At 33.6% G+C, this 25,723-nt stretch overlaps 1 protein-coding gene across 3 annotated transcripts in view; it reads left to right on the top strand.

The window, feature by feature from the left end:
* Positions 1 to 25,068, top strand: part of LOC128987419 (zinc finger CCCH domain-containing protein 11A-like) — a 53,413-nt gene extending 28,345 nt beyond the window's left edge. For 2 of the 3 annotated variants that reach the window (XM_054408253.1, XM_054408254.1), the window contains exons 4-5: positions 10,523 to 10,645; positions 20,563 to 25,068. In XM_054408253.1, the coding sequence (XP_054264228.1) occupies positions 10,523 to 10,645; positions 20,563 to 21,068 (629 nt within the window). In that variant the 3' untranslated portion in view covers positions 21,069 to 25,068. The remainder of the gene's footprint in view (positions 1 to 10,522; positions 10,646 to 20,562) is intronic. The other variant, XR_008490238.1, reaches the window with a different exon arrangement.
* The last annotated feature ends 655 nt before the right edge of the window (positions 25,069 to 25,723 follow it).

Genomic DNA, 25,723 nt, shown 5'->3' with positions numbered 1-25,723 from the left:
ATATTTTTTTTGATTTTAAGATGAAAAATTAACTGATGAAGAAGCGGATGAAGCAACAGTCTGATCTAGAGTTAAGTTCACAAGAACAGTGGGAATGAAGCTAGTAATGCATCTCACATTGAACAGATCCAAAACTGGGTTCCTAGGCAAGACTAGCAACTTTCCGTAGAACGAAGACGAGTATTGGTGTTAGCTTCGAACTTACCATTCCCGGAGCTCACATTGAGCATACATCATACCGGAGCTCACAATGAGCATACACACTGCCGGAGCTCACATTGGGAATACACACTTCCGGAGCTCACATTGTGCATACACACTGCCGGAGCTCACATTGGGAATACACACTGCCGGAGCTCACATTGACCATACACACTTCCGGAGCTCAGGTCGACTTACATACCGGAGCTCACATTGCATTACAAAATCCCAGTTGTAAATTTTAATCAAACCTTGAGTTTTAAGTGTCCACAGTTAACTACAAGACATCTTTTAAAAAAGTGACACATAATTTCTTTAAATAACCTCTCCTTCTACCGGAGCTCACATTACTGTGTAATACCATGGAGCTCACATTGGTTGCCAAACGCGTATGAGTGTGTGTAGGTGTGTGTGTGTGTGGGTGTTTATGTAAGGTGGTATGTTTTAAAAGTGTATTGTTTCTTTTTACATTAAATATTGTAAATAGATTATAGTATTTTATTTGTATTGTACATTGTTTTGTTTTATTTGTATGTTTAGATTTGTATAAACAGGTTAAGTGTAAGAGAGGGCCATGTGGCCCTAACTTTGCCTGACTAAATAAATCATTTTCATTTCATTTTTTTCATTTCATTTCATTCAAAGTCAAAATCATGATTATACATCAATTGTCAAACAAAACAAAATCAAAACACTTTCAATATTTTGAAAAAACAATAGAGGGCTTAATAACTAAAATATGTACAAATGACTAAACAAACAACAATATAAGGACCTGATAAAGCAACAGGTTAGCAGCAGGGTTATACAATCAAAGATTTATTTGGCCAGATTTGAACAAATCGTCCAGGCTATAAGAAGGGTTGTCTAATAGCCAATTATAAAACAAGGACTTAAATTTTTCTTGCGGATAAGCATCAATATTGTGTTTTAAAAGGTTATATACTTTAGTTGATAACACTATGTGGCTCTTGCTAGTCTTACTCAGACGATGTGATTCTAACAAGGCACTATTTTTAAATCTGGTATTGTGATTATGATTATTGAATTTTAGGTAATGGGGTTTTTTTAAGATATAAAGGGCAAGATCATAAATAAACAAATTTATTACAGTTTGAATCTTAAAATCCTTAAAAAGAGGCTTGCAGTGCTCGTCTGGCTCTGATCCATTCATAGCTCTGATAGCCCCCTTCTGTAGGATTAAAATTTCATTAATTCGTCCACACCCACCCCAGAATATCAATCCATATCTCATTACAGACTGAAAATATGCAAAATAAGCCGATCTCAAATAGTTCTTTGGAATTACATCTTTGAGACGACCGAGAAGAAAAATTACTCGAGATAGTCTAGTAGACAAATAATTTATATGCTCATTCCAGGATAGTTTATTATCAATATGAAGACCCAAAAATTTTGTGGTGACAGCACTATTTTCATTATTTAAGGCAGAATCGTGTTTCAATGTAAATTTTATTTCTTGAGTTTTACAGTCATTCAATAGAAAGCCATTGGCATGAAACCATTTGGATGCGTTTAATTTTGTGACTTGGACTAAATTTTGAAGTACAAGTTGGTTATTGTTTTCATGAAAAAAAGTAGTATCATCCGCGTACAGAATAGTTTTAGTATTTATTGCCATTGGAAGGTCATTAATGTAAATTAAAAACAGAAGTGGGCCAAGGACTGATCCCTGTGGGACGCCCCAAGTTACTTCCCTTTCTTGTGACTTTTTCCCATTAGAATTTACTAGTTGTTTCCGGTTTTTTAAATAAGCTGAAAGAAAATTTAGAGAAGATCCGTTAAACCCATACAGTTCTAACTTTTTAATAAGAATTTCAAAGTCAACACAATCAAATGCTTTGCTCAGGTCACAAAAGGTGCCCTGAGCAAAGGTCTTGCTTTCAAAGGACTGATGAATTTGCCTGATGAGATTGTCAAGAGCATCAATTGTAGACATTCCTTTTCTAAATCCAAATTCGGAAACATTAAACAAGTCATTTTCCTCAAAATATTCACTGATTTGTTCATAGACTAGTATTTCAATTAATTTTCCAAGGACTGGGACAATTGAGACAGGACAATAACTCTGGGGCTCGTTTTTGGGACCCTTCTTATAGACCGGGCAAACGCGAGAAATCTTCATTGAATCTGGAAATAATCCTTCCCTTAACAATGCATTTGTACTCATACAGGGTGTCTACCAACCGGGAAATCCGGGAAAACCGGGAATTGTACTTAAATTTTTACTGGCCATGAAATGTACGGGAATTGTCCTTAAATGCTAGACTATGTCCTTAAATTTTTAATGGGCCATAATTTTATTGATCGCTAGTTGGTTAGGAGCACATAAAAGGTTTATCAGATGTTTGTTTACATTTTCATAATTTATTACTAGAGTAATTATGCAATAAAAATCCCATTAACAATCTCAAACCCATTAATATTTTATCACGACAATCAAGTGTCAAGTCAAGTACTTCCAAGAACTGTTGACTCAGCAGCTAGCTCATAAAAGTTGTATCACTTTTATTCATTTACAACTTCTTTTTTTATTACTAGGGTAATTATTATTAGATCCCAAACATATTTTATCTTGAAAATAATAGCTTTATAATGGCTGTTAAATTTCACTTCTTACTTGTACTTTCGGAAAGCCGCGGCCATAAAACTGTTTGTGGTTTCATACATGTAAATAATCTACAGTCTTATTTTGTAAGTTAACCCCTTTTTTATGGACATTTTATCTTTCAATTGACAAAACCACAAGCATTGTTGTTTGCATTAATGTTTTATCACTATGTAGGCCTGCTTGGTTTCAAATTATGTCATTGCATTTTCTGTATCTTTGTCTTATATTGTTGGCTATTCAGGTTTCTATGTTTTTTGTTTCCCATATATTTATTTATTGAGTTGTATGCTTTAAGCAATCAAAATCTTATGAACTAGAATGATGATAGTGACTTTGCTGCTATTATAACCTCATTGTTACTCAGTTTATATAGGCCCTCCTAAATAATTAGGTCTAGGCCTGGGTATTTTGATTCTTGAAAGAGCTGTAAAATATATTAAGAAAATGTAATTGAGCCTAAGATAAACAACTAATGATTGCTATGTGTCGATATTAACTTTGCAAATGAAAATACAATAATCTTACTCTGTGCTTATCGCTTATTAATAGCCGCTTACCAAACCTTGAAGAATTGAGTTTAACAATATGCATTAAAGATTTTTTTTCAAAAGTAGTCGAGAACCTAACGTTGTGCCAGGGCGAATCATGCCAAATTAATCGGCCTGGATCGGATAAGCTATGTTATGAAGTTTGCGTGACTGATGGAGATATTTGTCGCTATCGCAGGAGACAATGATTGCGTTTCTCTGTTACACTATAAAAGCTTTACCTAAAGTATAGGTAGGCCTATGTTTGTTTACTTTCAATAAATTTCTATTTTGTTATTTTTAACTCTTATCTATTATTATTTACTTTTCTCTCTGGTACAACTACAGTGAATAACAAGATTAATACAGTTTGACAAATCAGGAAAATTATTCGGTAGGCCTAATGACACCGACAAAGGTTACGGCAAAGTGTCCTTAAATGTACGGGAGTTGTCCATGAATTTTTTATCCAGAATGTAGTAGACACCCTGTCATAGCAAGGGGTACATCTAAACTATGGATAATACTTTTAAGTAATTTGTTTGACATTCCATACACATCTTTACTATTAGATTTTTTCATTTTCTTTACTGCATTAACTATCATTTTAGGTGTTATTTCATCCCAACTAAATAATGCGGCTATGAGTAAGGTTATTTGTAGAAACACTAAAAAACAAGACCAGCCTTTGAAAAATTATAAGATATACACAAGAAATGTTGATTATATCGATCTGTTATGTACATCTTGAGTATTTCCATAATCTTTGAGTCGAATCTTTTTAAGTCATCAGAAATTATGACACTGTTATTCGTTTTAATATAACGCAGCTGTAATACAGCACAATTGCTTGAATTTGAGCAACAGGGACACTAGTACTGTAAATTAAACCTCTTAAATAATGAACAGTCTCAACAAAAAAAGGACCTTATATACCATGTGATCCATGTGACCATATGATGATATCATGTGTGTTTTGTAGTGTTGTTGTTACATGTATCAATTATAAATGACTGAATGAACACGGTTTAAACAAACATAATTTCCCAGTGCTCGATTTGTAAACAAATGTGGTACCGGAACCTGTAATCTATGTTTAATGTGATTTGTACCCATTTATGTGCCTACTAATGCCAATATTTTTATCTTTCCGAAAGATAAGTACTGGAACTTCGTTCCGCTGCGTTCCCCCACAAATCGAGCACTGTAATTTCCTCTAATTGATTGTGTCTTAACCTAATTCGTTTGTCAGTTCAGTCAATACAATGAAAGTTCTTTTTTTCCTTTCATATATATATAGAGCCTATGTTAGCACGATAACTCGAGCAAAAATGATCCGATTTCGATGAAATTTGGTACAAACGTGTAAACCTACATTTATTCAAACGAGTTCGCGAACCAGCATGATGGGAATGGGGGTTTATGGGGGGTTTTATGGGGTAAAAATAGGGTTTTCCCATTTTAGACCCTAAAAACACAAAATTTTACAATTTATTTCCAAACCATTTTGTAGAGCTTAAAAAAACAAATAATTTAGTATATTGAAGCGTTATTGTGTGCCTAATGGTTACGGAGAAAATTCCAAAAAATTGTAAATTTAAAATCCCCATGTTATTCTTATGGAGGATAAGTCAACTGTTGTAGTTTACTTGTTTATGAACATATTTTGATCAAATTTGGAAAATACATTCATTTCTTACTAAACTATTAACATAAAAAAACCACCTTTTTACCCTCCCTGTTGCAGCAAACCTAAGTACTCGTTAAACTAATCTATATATTTAATACGCGACATGAAACTTTGTAAACAATAAGGCTTTTTTATTTTAAGATTTAACCCCACATATTATATACCAAAATGTTCGTCTAGGTGTGTGTGTAGATGTGCAAACTGGCTTTAGATTATCGAAATATATATTTTTAAGGGCGTGAGCTGCCCTCAAAGTTCCTTCCATAAGGATAACATTGTGATTGATTTGAATGTTATTATATTCTGAAACAGATGTCAATACATTAGTTTAAAAAAAAGTTAAATCCCAGCTGTTTTGTTTGGTTTTGAAATGTAAACAGTTTGCATGTTTTTAAAAATAATTAAAAACCGGGCAAAGAAATGTTACCTATAAGACACGACGGGAGAAAAGTTTTACATTATATTTTCGTTTAAACATGCCAAGGACCCGACGACAAAAAAATATTGCCGGTCGGACACGGCAAGTCAACATACGGCAAGCAATGCAAAACGTAGGAGCCCAGACGAAGAGCTGGAACAGTTAGTGGCAACGTGTATTTACAAAATTACACTGACAAGAACAAGAATTCAGCAGCATTCACTTGGCGAGATGGCATTAAAATGTCAGAAATGTGGTGCGCTACATTTTAAAGAAGAACAAAGAGGACGAGGCGAAGGATTTTACATCCAGCTGCCAGCTTTATGGCATCCTGCTGCCATAAAGGAAAAGTGAATCTACCACCATACCAAGAAATCTATTATATTAAGAGCCTACTTAATGGAGCAAATCATTTGAGCAGAAACTACAAACAGAACACTAGATCGTACAACTCTGCGCTCGCAATGGTCAGCATTTGAGCTAAAATTGAAGAACATAACGGCGGAGGGCCTTTCATGTATAAGGTGCAAGACACAGTTTATCACCCAATTGTCACCTTTCAACCGTCAGAAGGGGAGCATCCCACATATGCCCAAATTTATACCTACGTACGTCGAAACCGCTGTTCAAGAAAGAATGCTAAACAAAGCTAATGGCTCTTGCAGCACTGACTCAACTTGATATTAATCCATACGCGCAAGTTTTCAGCATGATGAGCTCTGTCCTGCAAAATACCCCTACTGAACAGCAAAAAGAACTTAGAATGCATATAGTCAACGATCGAGCTCAAGACAAACGTCGATACAACGACGCAACTTCTAACGACGTTGCTATAACATCCTAATTTATTATTCGTGCGAATTCGCACAGGTTCACCTAGTTCTATTTAAATAGGGAATAAATATGATATTTTTAAGGAGGCATTTAAATGTGAAATCCTATCAGGCTAATGGAAATTCGCTTAGCCTGCAGGTTTGCTGCGGCGGGGGTATTTTATACTACAATACAGTGTAAATTTAGTAACAGCACAGTTTAAATTTTTTATAAGCTGTTATAAAGTTACTGAAGAAGATTTATGGAAAGTCAAACTATAAAGGTAGCAAAATTACATCCCAAATAGTCTCAATTTAACAAAATTCACTCAAAAAGAGTCCTTGATAAAACAAATTTATCCTCCAGTTTTTCAGACTCTGTTTCAAGATTTTGCTGTCTACTATCAATAGGCTATTTACCTGTCAAACACATAATATGTTTTTGAACTTCCCTCTCCTCACAGATAGTTCTTTTGTTGTAATGATACCAAAAGACTAAGTATTTGACACCGCTACTAACAAATAATATTACAAACAAGACTATTAGAATACCTATTTATTAATTGCAACTAAAAATTGTGCATTTTACATTTTTGTATTAAATAAACACAATAAAATAAACTTTTAAATATGATTAAAGTGGTGTAACTCCTCACAGATAGTTCTTTTGTTGTAATGATACCAAAAGACTAAGTATTTGACACCGCTACTAACAAATAATATTACAAACAAGACTATTAGAATACCTATTTATTAATTGCAACTAAAAATTGTGCATTTTACATTTTTGTATTAAATAAACACAATAAAATAAACTCTTAAATATGATTAAAGTGGTGTAACTACATGTAATGTCGACAATCCCAAGTGGTTGTGAAACAACTAGTTTCGGCTCATAACGGAGCCATCTTCAGGTTTTTCAAGGACATTATCACTTCTTCCGAAGGTCGTCTAAGTTCACAAATAATTTACATACATTAAAACCATTTAAAAACACGTAACACGCATGCCTATGTGATGTTTTAAATATCATCTTTGAGGTTGCATTAAATGTTCGCCTAGCTAGACGGTTGCAGCTAATATATTGGAAAACCAGCTATTTTGTTTTTATTTATTTACTAGCATTCAACCGGCGCGCGTTGCTGCGCTAACAACTGTTATTTTAAATGGTAATTTGTTCTTTACAATTGATATCTTTATATATTTATTAGGTGTATGAATATATCAGTTTTTACTTTGATAAAGGTTTTTACTTTTTATGTTTACATATTTAATAAGGTAGGGAAGAATTTAAACGTTTTTGAGTGCACAGGTGTGCTGCGATTGGGGTTTAATATATTTGGCCTTATCTAAAAGTAAAATAGTTTTCTGTGCTGCATTCTGTAGAAATATTGTGGCACTATTCCTAATCATGACTAAAACAGAATGTTGTGATTATTCAAACCAACAGTTGGTTAAAGTAAACATATGCTTTTAAATTAAACTAGCTGTGTGCCCGTTCTACGCACGGGGATCTTAAAGTAGTCAGTTGAAACCTTCTTATATTAAGAAAAGCAGTTGGTTTGCATATTTGCAGATATGCTGGCAAAACTATTTTATATAAACCTTTGCATACAGTATCTGATAGTTCAATCCAAAATAAATGCTTTGCAATTAAATGTCACCCGGATCGTGTTGGTCCATATGTTAAATCCAATGATTAAACTAAAAAATGCTTTATAGATCCATGAGGCATAGCCCTAAGGTAGGCCTATAATTTAAAGTTACTTTCCACAATGGTTAAACGTATTTAAAGTACTACCTCAACATCACCATTTAACACTTTATTCCGGTTGACATTTTCATTATCAAAGGTGCTCTTGTCCATTCCGTGAAACACTGAGAAATCCTTATTTCTCAGTGTTCTATGTTATTTCTTAATGTCCTTACATTAATGCGTTACCAACAAAAATACACCCAAAAATACAGAATTTAATTAAGGAATTTGCTACGCTTTAAGCATAACAAAGTAGGCCTACATATAAAATTAGTATTTGAAATCTTTGTTAATGTCATTAAATTTTATCATAACAATTTATATTTGCTTAGACCAAAGATGACCCGAAATGTTATCGAAATTACGGCTTACTATATGAAAGTACATAGACGATTTAGATTGGTAACTCAGAATAAAAATTACCAAAATAGGCCACGAACTATTGATACATAAACAACGTAAAGGCGTAAACAATTCATGATGGTTTGCTCTACAAATGTTTTACTCAAATGGGTTATCATTTTCTTAGCATACTGGGTAAGCTAAGATTTTGGAATCCAGGCAGAAAAAGCAAAACTTATACACTTAAGACATCAATTAAATTGAATACGGCTCTAATAAATAAGGTGCAACACCGACGATAACTAATTTGTAAATTACAGTGATGTGTTGGTACGTAAAAATGATTCTTGCAGCTATACCAACTGTTCTAAGGAAAAGAACCAGTACCAAAAACCAACTTTTACAGTTAAGAACTATAGTACATCCGACCAATTAAATGCATTAATCTAGTCCCCAGGTTATTGATCTCTTGGTTTTGGATTTTCTCGTAAAAAGTTATAACTTTTAATGTAAACTTATCGGTGTCAGTTTGAAAATAAAAACAACCTTATCCAAACAACTTCTTGTTATTTCATAGATTACGTATTCTCTTAACAATGATTAGTATATCTATTAACATTAGAAGGAAATGTGACAAAAATCACACAATGTTGGGTTTTTGGACATTTTTTAATTTTATTTCTTAAGTATAAGGATCGTCGTCGAAAAGGTTGTTATTAATAAGTAGGTAGGCTTACGTACCCAAGAGAAAGGGCTATGGCCCTATTGGATGTATGGTCCAGCGATTGCATCACACGGTGAATAGAAACACACTCTTGCCAATCCAGTGAATACATTAAAATGACTTGGATCTTGATAGGTACTCTCGTTTTCACGGAGAAGATTGCGTAAAATGCCATCTTGAGTGTTACAGACAGACAGACAGACAGACAGACAGACAGACAGAGATAGACAGAAATAGAGATAAGACTCGTTTCTGCTTCTTTAATGTATAAAACGTAAAAATAACCTAAAAATATACAATTCTGAGCAATGTACAGACAAAACTCTAATTTTATTTATATAGATTTATTTGTAAACATTGTAGTTCCAAAAGCCTGACATTGGACCCCTTAAAACCCTCTGGGTCGGACCCCTTTTGTCGGATCTGCTCCAAACTTCATACAAACCATCCTTGAATAATGCTTAATAATGCCTGAAAGTTTCATTATACAATCTGTCAAGCGGTTTTGGAGTCCATAAGGTACATACATATATATACATACATACATACATAGTTCCTCTTTTATAGATATAGATTAAGTTTTATTTTTTTACTGTGCAACTAGACCTTGAATGTATTGAACAATGTGTAGGTAGGTACGGTACTGTTTACAGTCAATTGGATTTTGCCAATGCCTCCTGAAATGGCATTGGTGAGTCGGTGGCTTTGGTGAGTCGGTGGCTTTGGTGAGTCGGTGGCTCAGTCGGTAGCGTCGCGGACTTCGGGCCCAAGGCAGTAGTGTCGTGGGTTCGGATCCTGGTCACTGCCACTAACTTTTATCAGTACAGTTCACCTTTGTACTGTACCGGCTCACTCCTTGCTTTGCTGGATACGTTCCACGCACAGATCTGTAGTCTATGTGGACGGGCAAATGGCAAATGCAAGGTTAAAAGAGGCCGCCAACCTCTTTTTTTAAGTTAAAAAAAAAAAAAAAAAATTAAAAAAATATAGGCCTGCAAATTATTTTATTTTATCGAGTTCAGTTTTAAAAGCTGGCTGTCATTCAAGACAGTATATTAGTTCAGTTGTTATTTCATTTTCATTAATTTTGAGGTCGTAATACTACTTATGTACATATTTTAGGCTAAATATGAATGAAGGATAGAATAACATGATTCAAGTGCCTTTATCATTGACTGAGATAAGCTGTTATAAGCCCAGTGATCACGGTCATAGCTGGACCCAGTTACCGATGATTAAAAAGCTAGGTACTCACTTTTCTTTGTTCAATTTGTCACAATTTGTTCACTGTCGGGTGAGCACTCTAACCACTCAGCTACCGAACTTTTATTCAAAATGTCTCATTTAGATTCACATTTTGATGTACAAATATGTTCTTTTTCACACCTTACAAAAATTTAAATTTTCTGTTTTACAACAGGTCAAAGTGAAGTGAAATCAGAACCAGCAGCAATCAGTGCAACAAAACGACCGAGTCAAGGAAGCGAGTCGAACTATGGGAACCCGTCGGTAGTGGATCCTGTCGTCGTCAGCTTTGAGGAAGGTATGCGCCTCTACTGATGGACTGCACCGTGGAATAGAGTTCTGAGCTCTTCTGCACAGGCATTATAATAACGAAGGTTTTCATCACTTATTAATGCAATGTTTGTTTTTAGCTAATAAAGCCCTTAGTTTTTCGTACGAGTCGTAATTCGTAGGCTTTATTTTATTTTGTCTTAGTAAGTGATGACTTTCGTTGCCTATCTCTGTTTTTTGACACGTCCTCGTACTCTCAAGACGATGAGATGTAGGCTGTTGAGAACAGACCATTAGCATCGGGAGGTTAAGGTTGTGTATTTAACCAATACATCTGAAGTCAGTCCGATAAGTTCCTGCTTCACTAATAATAAAACAACTCAACCTTAAAGGTTGTTCAACTACATGTGTAAAATATTTTACTTGCAAATATACACTAGGCATTGAAATTTTATGCTGCATTGTAAAAATAACATCTACAAATACTTTTGTTTGAAGATTAATGTTTCATTTGATTTGTTGTTACTAATTGTGTTTGATTAGGAAGCATTGTAATCTGATTTTGAACTTTGTAATAATAAAAACAAAATAATAAATTTTGACATGAAATTATGGAACCTTCTGTTAAATTTTTTACATTAACTTTTCACTTAAGTTCATGGTCAATTTCCAACTTATTTAAACAAAAAGGTAAATATACTTGTATGTTGTGTACTAGTTAACCACAATTTTATGTTTTTAATATACTTTGACAATAACAAATAATACCAAAGCTAATATTTGAAGTTTCAAAAAAGAGTACTAGCATTGCCATCTGTGTTAATCTGTTCTTAATGTAATTTACATTTTTAATCAGTCAAACCACACCTCTTATTACAAGTAGGTTACCTACTAACTCATGTACAAGATTTTGTTAGAAAATAAGTGCTAAATACTTGTAAACTGTTTTATTTGTCATAGACTCCCAATTTAAAATGACGTTTTAAACAGATCTTTATCATATGCATAATTTAGTTTAGTAACTGCACAAAATAATCATTGAATACCCCCGCCAGAGGAAAACTGTAAACTAAGCGAATTTCCATTTGTCTGATTAATTTTTACTTAAACATTCCCCAAAACTTATCAGATTTATTCCCTATTTAAATAACATTAGATTTAATTAGTACAGTTTGCTGCTAGAGGAAAAAAGAGTTTTTGGTATAGGCTAATCATTTTATTGTATAGTGTGAAACAAAAAACAGTTGCCAAATTATTGAAATGATTAATATAATATATCTATGAACAAGCAAACTACAACAGTTTACTTATCATCCATACAAATAACATTGGAATTTCAAATGTACCATTTTCAGAATTTTCGCATTAACCTATAATCCTACTACAACGCTTCAATATACAAAATTATTTGTTTTTGGCTCTACACAATGGTTTTAATTAGGGATGGACGGGATTGAATTTTTAGTTCGGGACGGGACGGGACGGGATTTTTATTTCCTTCCCGATTTTCGGGACGGGACGGGACGGGATTTTTTTCTGTGCATAAAAAGAAAGTACTGTATTGCAGTTACCAAAAGAGACATACGAAATCAATTTTTACCATTTGTGGCACTGATCTATAAAAACCAAAAAATTGGGTAACCTATAGAAACTTGTGACTCGCGGGTCACGGGGTGATCGTCTGTATGACTCACGGTCACGGCGCGATCGTCAGCATGACTCGCGGTCACGGCGAGATCGTCGTCATGACTCGCGGTCACGGCGCGATCGTCGTCATGACTCGCGGTCACGACACGATCGTCGGTATGACTTCGCGGTCACGGGGTTATCGTCGGTATGACTCCACGGTCACGGCGCGATCGTCGTCATGACTCGCGGTCACGGCACGATCGTCGGTATGACACGCGGTCACGGCGCGATCGTCGGTATGACTCCGCGGTCACGGGGTTATCGTCGGTATGACTCCACGGTCACGGCGCGATCGTCGTCATGACTCGCGGTCACGACGCGATCGTCGGTATGACTCGCGGTCACGGCGCGATCGTCGGTATGACTCCACGGTCACGGCGCTATCGTCGGTATGACTCGCGATCACGGCTCGATCGTCGGCATGACTCCGCGGTCACGGCGCGATCGTCGGTAGGACTCGCGGTCACGGCACGATCGTCGGTAGGACTCCGCGGTCACGGCGCGATCGTCGGTAGGACTCCGCGGTCACGGCGCGATCGTCGGTAGGACTCCGCGGTCACGGCGCGATCGTCGGTATGACTCGCGGTCACGGCGTGGACGTCGGTAGGACTCCGCGGTCACGGCGTAATCGTCGACATGACTTCGTCTCCTGCGTTCGCGGACCTGTCGCCTGCAATAACGGCGTTATCGGCACTCGCGAAGCGGAAAAATCGCCGACGATCGGACCAAATCCCGTCCCGAAAAATTCCCGAGTCAAATGTAATCCCGTCCCGATAATCGGGAATATTTTTTTCCCGAAAAATTCCCGAAATTTCGGGACCCGTCCATCCCTAGTTTTAATAAAAATAGGTATTTTTATGTTTTGTTGGGTAAAAATTTGAAAAATGTTTATACCCCACCTTATTGTTTATCACCTTGTTCTATGACCTGCTGGTTAGCAAACTCATTCAAGTGCATCCAGCCCTAGACGTTCATGTCAAATTTCATCAAAATCTGATCAAAATTACTAGAGTTATCACATTTACGAACATACACACACATATAATCATTTATCAACATTGGTTGACCTCTAAAATGGAAAAGTAAATCGTCCCAGGTCTAGGTCTTGCTGGGCCACCTAAGGTACTTGCTTCTTTCTTATAGAGGAATTTGCCCAATTAAAATCCTTTTAAGTTTAATTATAAATCCTGAACAGTTTTAATGATGAGCTATATTATAAATATAAACATATACAGAGTTTTTGATCTTCATCAGTTTTGTTACTTAACTTACACTATTGTTTTTTTAATAATAACATTTTGGAGTGCTTATGCTACCCTACTTAATTATGCTGTCTTTAATGCAAATGTAAAAACAACTATCTATTTAAAAAAGGCCAAACTAAAACAATATGCATTTTCAAATGCATGGCAACAAATAACTGTTTGAAGTGAATCGTGTTAAAGTCTCATCGTAATCCCGTAGTTGTAAGAATAGAAAATCATTTAAAATTGTTAAACCATCCACATTGATGATTTTTTATGCAAATAGCTCTGGTATTTGCTTGTGGATCATAAATTTTTGTTTGGACTCACTAAAGATATTTTTGTGTTGATGTTTGGAATTGGAATCAGTAAGTGGTGATGGGAAAAATCTGGCCCCTTAATGCATGTAGTATCAAAATATTGTCTCTTCTACTCCATAGTATTATTGTCGTTTATTTGATGTCCGGTATCAGAGTTATCTATAGCTGGGGTTACACTTAACCGATTTGGTCCGGTCTGGCCAGAAGAGGTGGTTACAATTGTATGATATTCAGAAGGACACACACGTTTTATGATTCCATTCCTCAACCAAGTAATCATGCGACTCTGGAAATAGCTGAGCGCTCACGGAACACCCTAATCCTCACCCGAATTTCGGAAGTAAGTGGCTACACTCGTCAATTCCACTACGCTAGCTTCCTCCAAATGCGGATGAATGCTCCTGGACCGGACTGAATCAGACAAGTGTAGCCACTGCTTAAATATTGCTTGTTTACAAATTAACCTTATAGTTAGTATATGTTAGCTTTGGTTAGAAATTATATGTGCAGTTTATGATGCCTAATAATTGTGTAATAAATGCAAATTTGATTAACTTTATAGATAGTTCACATCAAAGTACATCAAACCTAAAATAATAATAGTTCATGTTTAATGTACAGTATACTCCCCCTCCTCTTTACACCTCAGACTAGATCCCTATCAGAATGTAAACAAATCTGAACCTTGAAACCACAGATTATGTAAGCGATTCTTCAGTCAGTACCAAAATAAAAATCTCTACGGACCAAGCAGCGGAATGTAAGTTTTTTGCAAGGCTATGAACTATGTGGGATTAATAAACATTTTGCTATGCAAACCGTCCTAAATCCAAACCAAACAGGTATTCAAAAAGAGGGAGTCCAACCATATTTTTAATTAGACGAGAGACAATTTCCAAAAGTTCAACAGTCTCAAACCGAGTTGGGAAAGTTAGGGATTTACAGTAAATAAACAAATGAGATTACAAAAAATATATGAACAGTTTTGATTGATGTTTAGAAAACACCTGATATTTAATTTTCACAATATTGCCTTTATATTTTGAACTTTCCATCTAAGAAATGTGGAAGTGGATTTTTAATCAGGTGTCAAAGGATTTTCAGTCTTGCCTTTATATCATTTTGGTGAGTTGTGGCGGTCCAGGGATGGATCTTATATTTTTTCACAATGGATAGACCAATGCCAGATCATATTTAAACGCACATAGAACGTCTCTGTTCTGACACAACTTGTCGATATATTTGTTGGTTTGAAAAATTTATCATTAATTAAGCTACAATTTGTTGTTGTTAATAAATCACATAATATTTTATTTGATAGGTGGCTTTTGTCTATACAGAAACATGCAGTTTTATTGGTTAGTAGTTGCAGACATCGGCAGTAATATAGTTATATTCAACTTTAATATTCTGGTATGTCCTTTAAACATAGCATTAAACCAAAACTCTTAACTACACACATCTTGGGCTTTCAGTTTTGAAATGAATTAATTGTTAAATCTATTTTCCTTAAATATTGTACACACAAATGAAAAATTTATTTTAACTAAAATAAAATAGTCAGTTAATTCCATACTTTTAAGTAGACCAAACAATTATATGAATTAAAAATAAAACTAAAACATCGCTGAATAAAAAAAACAAAAATGTAACTAACACACCTACTAACACAACTAACACAATCTACTCTAAAGAATATAACTGCGTAAAAAATTTCACAAGCTTCTTGTTTGTAGAAAAGTAGGCCTGACTGATTTTTACTGCTGTTTATAATGTAGAAATAGCTATCATACAATTTTACTCAACTTAAATAAAACCATCTACTTTCATATGCTATTCTTGTAAACATGTCTTTTCCAAAAAGTGTATGTTTTAGCAGGTCCTATATATGTGAGGTACATTGTCTATGGTGTAACCAATTATTGAACTTTGCCTTACTTGGTAAATTATTAAGAATGTAATGTTTTTTATGTGCACTGTGTTAAAGGCTTTATATTGTTAATCTTTAAATAATGTTCTGGAATAAGTTCTCCAGTCATCTTAATTATTTTCTTGGAAACCTGTTTTTGAAGTGTGTTCTTTAAATAGGCCTAGGTACAATTTATCTTCTTGACTGTACTGTATTTAAGATGTATGTGTGTTTCTTATCCTGCTATCGTTAATTTAAGTTGGTCATAATATATTGTTTGCTATGATAATTTCACTGACATGTTAACTCTTTTTTTGTTATTTTATGAAAAGGTTTATTGAGCAAAGTACAGTCTGATAGAAACTATTTTCAATTGTGTTATTTTGTCATTTAAGGCCCATTCTACACAAGCGCGAATTTCACACTTTGTAGTTGTCCAACTCCAACTATTAATTTGGACTAAGCTATTGTAATTTGTTTTTTTTTTTTTTTTTTTTGTTTATTCACATCATTTAGAGATATAACTTACTTAAACTTCGATACATTCAAAGTTGCTTATCTTTGACGAATAAATTGCAATATTCATTTTAAGGAACAAATTTTGGTTGTCATATGGTGATTATTGTTTGTATTTACTTTACATAAATCCCAAAGTACCCATGCACTTTTGAGAAAACAAGTCACACCGCCATAAACCATATACTTTAAATGTTGGTCATGACGAGAAACCTTGCGCAAAACTATCCATTATTTCATAAATTGCCCTTTAACACGTTCGCGGCGGCACGTCAAATGGTGGGCGTATACCCAGTGTGGCGCAGCCCTCAGCGTCGAACAAACCCGATTGCTGCGTGTGATTGGCTTTCCAATTTCAGTCTGACGAATAGCAAATAACGTGCGAGGATGTCCTGCTTTACAACGAGAGTCGACGTAGTTCGCTAAACACCGACAGATGGCAGCACTGCTTGGAACATAGCCGGTCCCATTGGAATTGTATTGCCAAATGGAGGGAAAAAGACAGGACAAAAAGTAGATTTTTGAAATTGCCAGACGGGGATTTTACGGGGAAGTTTACTACCAACCTACACCTCACCAAATACAGTATACTATTGAGCAGTGCTGTGCAAGGTTTCAAGTTTCTAGCTCTAATCCTGGCTTAAAAATAAATCATTCCGTACTGCATTGCAGCTTGGGAGCGATCACACCCACCAGGATGGCATTAGGGTTCCGTATGGGAGCAATCGCTCCCATGCTGCCGCGAACGTGTTAAGGTCGTAATTCCTTTCTAAAGGGAACGTTCCATATACCTAATGTTAAAAATACCTCAGATGTTCTTATTTGTTTGTTATTCATTCAATTTATTACCTTATTAAAATCAGGTGTGAATATTTCTTTGTATTTCTGTATTCCGTTTTGATTATTTCAGCTTAACTTACCCATCAAAAGTTTTAAATAAATAAATAATTAATTCTTTATTGTCATATAAGTTTTGAGTCATAGCATAGCTAAAAAACAGATGACATTGTTATAAGTATAAGCATAAGTATTTATTAATACTTATGAAGACAAACGGGGCGAAGCCTGTGGGTAACAGCTAGTTACAAATAAATATCTATTGTAATTTTTGTTAATAAATTAAATGTACTAAAAGTCAAACACATTAAGAATTTACTAGCCGACCAATTATTTTTGTTGTTTGAATAAAAATACTTATGACGAAAGGAATACAAAATGTATAACATATGAAAACAAATTTAATGCTACATTCATGATCTAACATCACAGTGCATCGTATAGAACCAAAAATCAACTGGACAATGTATTTGAGGTGTGAGCTGCCACACACCGTGATACCGCTGCATGTAGAATGGCTGGGCGCCCGACACGGAATTGACGTTGACACCAACTTTGCGTCCATCCGCGCCATGAATCCCGCTCGTGTAGACACGCCACTTTAACGCAATGGTCCCTGTCAAGCTCGTGGCCTCGAACGTGGGAATCCCGTTGCGGATTTCATGCTCATGTAGAATTGGCCTAAAACTCATGCTGAATGGGTAACTTTAGATGATGTACAGTAAGAAAACCAGACTTGACACTCAATTTTGCAAGTAAATTCAACTAATAACCCTCAATTTAACCAGTTCAATGAGTGTTAACATCTTTGGATAGCATATTTTAAATTATTATTTCTACTGAGATTTTATAATCTAAATCTAAATGTTTTGTCTTAGACACAGTTGCTCATGTCCAAAATTCCAATAATTATGTATGTATGCTCAGTTAACTTTTAAATTTTTCCCCAAACATAACATCCTTTCTCAATTAAATTTTCTTTACTAAGGATTATCAGTGTTCTATATTTGTTTAAAACATTCTTGAATTATTTTGGTTATGCTATCAGAGATTGCTGGTTTTTCTTATAAGTCAAATTATAATAGAGTGTAGACCTCTATAAAAAAAATTGTCTTATCATTCTGTATAAGAGTCTAATTTTTCTTTAACTTGATCACTATATTCAAGACAATTTTTAAGAGATAAAAATACATTGTTTCTATGGTTTATATTAATATTTTAATTTTATTACAAAAAGTTACTAAACGGTTTAAGGCTGATTACTAAACTAAACTTATTCTCAACGAAATAAATGTTCCTAAATTTCCACCTTTTTGTTCTAGGACTGCTTGCATTCCTCTCCATTTGAAAAAAAAAGATCCAAGGAAGTTAAACTTCGAGAAAAGCTTTGTTGCTATCATATATTGTTGCCATTTTTCGGATAAGCTTTTCATTTATTTTTCTTTCTTGTACAAAGAATGTATGTGTCTTAAGAGTCAACAAATCATTTTTTTTTCGTACAATCTTGTTTTGTTACCATTACAGTTATTCGTGCATCAGATGAATATTTAATTTGAGTTTATATGATGTATAAATATTGACATTGAATATTCCAATGACATAAAATGTCTGTGCTTTACTTTGATGTGTGATACTTAGTTGTGCTAACGTTCAGCTTCATGATCGTTTGGTAGAAAAGATTTTTTAGTTTTTATATGGGCTCTTTTGCGGTGTATGGGTATATTTTTCGTGTATATTTTATTATAAGAATGTTTTTTTTAGTTTAAATTAGTTGTGTGATTTGTGAACTTAGTTTTTACTGTGGTATACATATAGGGTTGCAAGTCAAACGATGTTTTAGTCCTTGAAACAGTTGTGAAGCTGTTAGCAATAAGCATAATTTTGAATGTGTGAGTATAAATTACTAAACGTTGATTTGATTTAGTTTTAAGTTGTTTTGTATTATTGGTGAAAGAGTTTTCTTTAAACCTACTATTTTGTAGAGGTAGTTTATAATTTTACATTAGTAATGTTAATGAGGTGATTAATTAATTACTGTAGCATCTATTAAAATTAAAACTGACTTAGTTCTAATGTATTTTGTAGCAAGTTTTAAGTGCAATTGCAGGTTTAATATTGTTTTAACTTTTTTGTGCATTGACTTTTAAACCTAGTATAGTAATCAAAACTTATTAGGCGGCATATACTAGGAATTGTTAACTTTGTTAGTCACCATCTAGTAATTTGGATTGTTCATTATTAATTTTTCCCTTAGTCTAAGTTTTTATCATTGACTATGGCTACCAAGCGGTAGTTGTGTATTCATAGTCAGTGATAATATGTTAAACATAATTAATTAATGCACTTAAAATTTTTACAACAACCAAAGTCAAATCAAATGTGATTGAATAATGTCTTTTGTTTTCACTATAGTAGCTGGGTTATTCTTTATTTGAAGTTTTTCTAGTTTAGATTTAATCTTTTGTAAACAGTTAGTAGTCAGTTAAATAAACTAAGGGATATTTATTTGTATTTTACATAGTTTATTTTAGTTATTTTATTGTTGACTGCTCAATTTACCCTAGTGTAAGCTTTCTCTTGCCTTAATATTTATTGTCATAAATTAATGCCATTTCCTGAAAAGTAGAATAATTATTTATACCAGAGCGAAATAAATTCTTAATAATTTCAATGTTGGATTTCATTTTTCTGAACTGCAAGAACACACTTCAACTACAGATAATCATTTTCTTAAAATTTTTATAAAAATAAATTTTAATTCTTCAAATTCCATACTGTCATAATTTTATTAGCTAAAAACTTTTATTATCAGTGTTAAGAACTTGATTTTAGATTAAAGATTAAAATGAATAACATTTGTTTTAACCTTTTGATTAATTAAAGCAAATCAGTTTAATGGTAGTGCAGTTTTTATTTACAAGCTATAGCAATTCACTTAAAATGTTATGTATTTTTAATTACTTAATTACATTTAGCTTTTCAAAAAATTTGGTGGTGGAAAGTTTATGAGGGTGTGAACATGATATTCACCTGAACACAGTTGATATTTGGAATGCTCCTTTTAATGATGGTTTAATGCACTAAAATATGTATATATATATTTATATCACTGTTACATTCTCGATTCCAAAACTGTTTTATTGCAATAGTAAGCATTATTTAAAATGTGAAATTCTGTGTTTTCACTATTAAAAAAGATTACTACTATTAGACTAAGAAGATATTATTATAAAAATATTTGAAACCTAGGACTTTCTACTCTGTTTATTTTACACTTTTAACCACTTCTACTGACATTTTTAGGCCAGATCATACAATACCCCTAAAACGGAATTGTATACAATGTTACGATATAAACGTTTTAAGATTTTATATATTTTTGCAAAAGCCAAACTGCTAAAATCTAACTCAGTTGCCTGTGTTCTTGCAGAGTCAGATAACGAAAGTGTCCCACCAACTCCCTTTAAGAACACAAAGTCGACGGTAAGTGTAAAAACACTGGAGCAAATAAAGCTGGATAAGATACAAGAAGAGTCTGCGGCGTACTACAGTTACACGGAGATGCTAAGACCTCCAGAGAAACAAGATTTGCCATTCAAGGTTCTGTCTCTGGAGGAGATCCGAAAAACCAAGGAGGAACGACAACTGCAGCCGGACTCTACCACCTCGCGGAGGGAGGAGAAACCGGATGAACCTCGGAGCAAGCCCATCCGGTTAAAGCGTTGTTTGGTCAGAGGTAACGAAGAAAACATGTCGAGAGTTAAGTTAAAACGACCAAAGTTGTTGGAAAGTCAGACTGTAAGTTCAACAAACGAACCAGTTGAAGGAATGGATTTTACCGATAAACCGCTGACTTCAGAAATGGAAGAGGAAATTTGTCGTAAGATCCCGGATGACGATTTATTGAAAGACATCGATGCCTTACTTGGTGATTAATTTAATCTGATGACTGGGTATTGTGCATACATTATGTTCAGGTTTTGAGGCTAATGATTTTGATTGTGTTAAGGTTTTATTGTTTTAACAGATTCTTGACGAAAAATGACAACTAACATTTTTTAAATATGCCAGCCCGAAGCTTATTTAATCACAAATCTTGGTTTTGTATAGCCTATATTTCAAATGTAAGAAGTTGGTTTTTAACACAAATTTTAATTGTATTTTGCTTAGGCTGGTTCTCAACAAAGTCTTAATATAACGATTAAGTAATTGATATGGACGCCTTGAAAAATCAAACTAATCAATGGTTTTTGTACTTATTTTTCATATTCTAATTAATTTTTGAATACTTAGATTTTGGCTGTATTTATTTTTTATCAAATACATGTTAACTGGGGTCTGACTTAGGGGAGGTACGAATGAGGCATTTAGTTCAAAATTCCTCCGTGAACAGCGCTGTAGTAGGGAGCAAATGAAGGTTTACTAATCGCAAAAATAGTTCTGTTCATAAAATAAAATTATAAATGTCTCAAATTCAATTTTATTATTTTTTAATTATAAAATTAAACTATCATAACCTAACTGAACTAACCAAACTTGCTGATAAAGAAATAATATAACAAAAGTTTAGTAATCGGAAAAATAATTCTGTTTATTAAATAAAACTAGATCGAATTTGCTCAATTAAAATTTTGTAATGACTTAATAATAAAATTTAACTGTAATAACCTAGCCAAACCAACCAAACTTGCTGATAATAAAAAAATCTTGGACAAAAATTTAAATGCTATCAGCAGGATTCGAACCCGGGACCTGCAGTACATCAGCCCGGCACGCTAACCATTAGACCACCGAAGCCGATTGGCTACCGATCGTTTTGTTACGGTAATGGCGTTCCCTCAGCTAATAAGAAGCCCACAGCTGTCATCGTAGCCTCTTCTATACCTCCCCTGAGTAAATACCTGTTAACTGAGCCTTCTAATATAAAAGTTTGGGACCATACTAACCAAAAAATATATTTTTTTTTCAAACGAGCTAAATAATTACACGTAAAACTCTCTTTTAAAAATGTTGTTAAAATATAAAGTAGGCTTTTTAGTATCCTAATTATTATCAGAAAGTGAAGTTTTTCAATCATTTTAGTTTGTTTTGTATATGAATTACACTTTAGTGGTTAGTATTTGTCCTGGACATGATATGTACCTGCATGAAACTGGCAGATATTATATCTATGTAAATAATATAAACTCACAGATGATAAGAATGAAAATGAAGTAGTAGTTAACTAATATTTATGATTCATGCACTTTATAAAAAAAAAAGTTTAGTTATAACACTTACTCGCAATAACTTAGAAACACTCCACCAACTACAACAATATTTTATCATTAAAACAAAAACTTTAAGTCAGTCTGCATGTTTCTTCTAGGTATAATGTTATTCACCAACTAAACTAGTACAAGGCTCGGGTAATTTGCTAGATGTAATATAAGATTTTTATTCTTGAAACTTCTTTGTTGAGCTGTTTTATCAGAAATATTTATAACCTAATAATATTTACTCAAATTGATAAGTTGGATACAACAATTGTCTGTGTAGCCGAGTGGTTGTAGAGCTTGCCTTCAATTCTGAAGGTCGCTGATTTGATTCCAAGCGAGATCGTCTCCAGACCCAGATGCCATTTGTCATTGGACTATGGGTTAATGATCTTATCTAACAAAAAGGTTGACGTAAGATAGTAACAAGACAAGGTTTGGACCGTTCCCTTTTAAAACGTAAAAAAATGCCACTGGCCATTGATAGTACACAGAATAAAAGGGCACAGCAAAATGAAAAATTTATTTCCAAGGAGGGCAAACCAGTATCTTTACTCTGGGGGCTTCAGGTATAAAAGAGGGGTCCTTTAGAACACTACTCATAGGCTGCCTAGAAGTGAGAATTTTCTTTAAAAAATTTTAACAATACTATAAGGTAAACGCACCAGTAGTTGACAGTATAAGAAACTATACGCACTTAATAATCCGTGGTTTTGAATAAATAGGAACTAAAGAGATATTACGGATTTAATGGAATTCTAAATTTAGTGTAGTTTTCAAATTTGTCATACAAAAAGGGTTTTTTAAATATATTTTATATTATTTTTAAACTTAATTCAACCTTTGTACGTGTTCCAGTGGCTGACAGTGAAAAAAGTGCTTGTACCAGTAGCTGACTGTCAGTTGTCCCAGTAGCTGACACTGGAACTATAAATGTACTAGCTGCTAAACCTAAGGGTTTTATAATTTATAAGGCGAATAAAATCTAACTTAATAATTAAGTTATAAATAAAATCATGTAAAACGTTATTAAGAAAATTTATTTTTCATATTTTAAAATAAAAAATATTTAAATTAAAAAAAATATATATATTTTATATATATTTTAAAAAATATACATTTTTTAAAGATATTTGGCTTATTAATTAAAAAATTTAAATCATTTTATAAAAATTTGAGATCACATAAATTATAAATAGCATGCAAATTTCGATGGGTAAAACCAATTTAATATTGTGCAAGTAGCAAATACATCCCCTGTCAGCTAGTGGAACTTGTATGGCTTTTGTGTACCAAAGCCTGACATTGATATAATTTTAAATCCAAAACCCCTAACACCCCAATTTTATCATGAAATTGTCAACATTGGTATAATTGATAAAAATAATTAGCCTAACCATTAATACTATTTAAGAAATTTAGCGAAATGACAAAAAACCAAACTTGCCTTCTTAACAATTTCATTAAGGGAATCGACTAAATGTGATGTGTACAGACAGGGTCGCTTTCAAACCACCACCATTCAGCGAGTATGGGCTAAATTTCACTGATTTGTTTGTAAACAAATCAAGAATAAACATATGTTCTTCTAACAATGCAATCATGTGTACATATTTTTAAGAGACCACATTATAATGTAAAGAAACTCAAACTGTCAGCTTCTGGAGCACTGTCAGCTACTGGTGCATTTACCTTAATTACTGATGTCCATTGTTTCTTAACTAGGGTATTACAGTATGTATATTCAATTCAAGGACATGAACAATACAATCTATGACATAAATGACTCCATTCTAAATTTATCTTTGAGTTAAAATATGTTATCCTATCTCAATGTAATGATAGTCGTATCTAGTTGTTTGAAATATAGCATGTAACTTAACTTGATGGAAGGGTCATATTGTTGTAAACACTAATCACCGTGTTACTTGAAGGACTCCCAGCTAACAATCTGAATTGAAGAAAGAATACTACTGTATTCAAAGAAGCACATTCCAATGTGGTACACAGATTCACCAACAGTCCAAGCTAAACTAGCCTCTCTATTTCTGTTAGCCTTTATAAAGGTCACCGGTTCGATCCTGAGGAAATTCAGTAGCTTTTGATGGTTCAAAACTGGACCCAGCTGCTCCTGATCATTGTTTTAAATCAATGATCCTGACTAATGAAACAGCAGTCTTAGTTGGTAACAAAAGCTACAGAGCTCACACTCCATTCTACACTCATATTTGGGTAAAAATGCGAAGATAGGTGGTGTCCCCATCCCCATCTCAATCATTGACAATTAATATGCTCAAGCTAGACTTATTTCAATTGGGATAGTGAGGCAAGGCTGGTTCAGTCGGAGACTGGTCTCTTATAACATGTTCAGTACAAATGAAAATATGCTGTTTATAATGTAGACAAAGAAATTTACAGCAAATAGGAAGAAATTCACAGTTAGTAACTAACAATACAATTTCAAATAACTTGCATCAAGTATTATTTAAATATTAAGATTATTTTTACTCAAAGTTGTTTTCTGAATATACATATATTAAATTTGTTTGTATATTTAATCCATTTCACACAACAAAATGAAAAATAAATAACTTGAAATATTATTGTTACAGTCAACGATATTTTTTTAACTAAAAAATATTAAAAAATAACTGTCCTACTGAAATTAAGATAAAAATTATGCATGGTATTTTTATTTGGTTTTAGTATTATACTTCAGAGTTCTGTTAATAAAAGTTGTTGTTGTATTTAATAAATAGTTTTATTCTGTTATTTTGTTAACTTTTATGTTAATCTGCTAATAATAAACCCACTTTTACAAAACTTGGATTATTTGCCCTATTTTCCATACTTTACTTTTATAAAATGCTATACAGGGTGGAAAAAAGTCCTGGGACAGTTAAATATTTTAAAAATAATAAAGACAGAGCTATAAAACTTAGTACAAAGTCATTGTGCATAAAAACGATTTAAAAACATTATTTAGTGATGTGCTATCCATGGAGGACACTAGTAGTCTTGAATGTAAGCATATGATGACATTACACACATCAAATGAAAGGTCTTTATTATACGAGCACAATGCCACGAATTAGAGCTCAAAAGAACTACCGAATCAAAATGGCAGCTGTTCAATGATTCAAAATTGAAAATTCAAGTAATCTTTGAACGGCTACTATTTTTGACTTGGTTGTCCGTTTGGGTTTGCTGCATTGTATTTAACTAAAAAATACCTTTAATTTTATGTGCATATCAAACTATGCTTACATTTAAGATTTTCTTCCGACTCATAGTTAGCCGTCCCCCTGAGGAGGTAGTGTAAAACTGAACAATGGA

The sequence above is a fragment of the Macrosteles quadrilineatus genome, unplaced genomic scaffold (genome assembly GCF_028750875.1).
Source record: "Macrosteles quadrilineatus isolate MER2022 unplaced genomic scaffold, UCM_ALF_1.0 Scaffold_2__2_contigs__length_208266976, whole genome shotgun sequence".
Taxonomy (NCBI): Eukaryota; Metazoa; Arthropoda; class Insecta; order Hemiptera; family Cicadellidae; genus Macrosteles; species Macrosteles quadrilineatus.
Note: the sequence above shows the minus strand (reverse complement) of the source record. Positions and strands in the feature narration are given on the sequence as shown.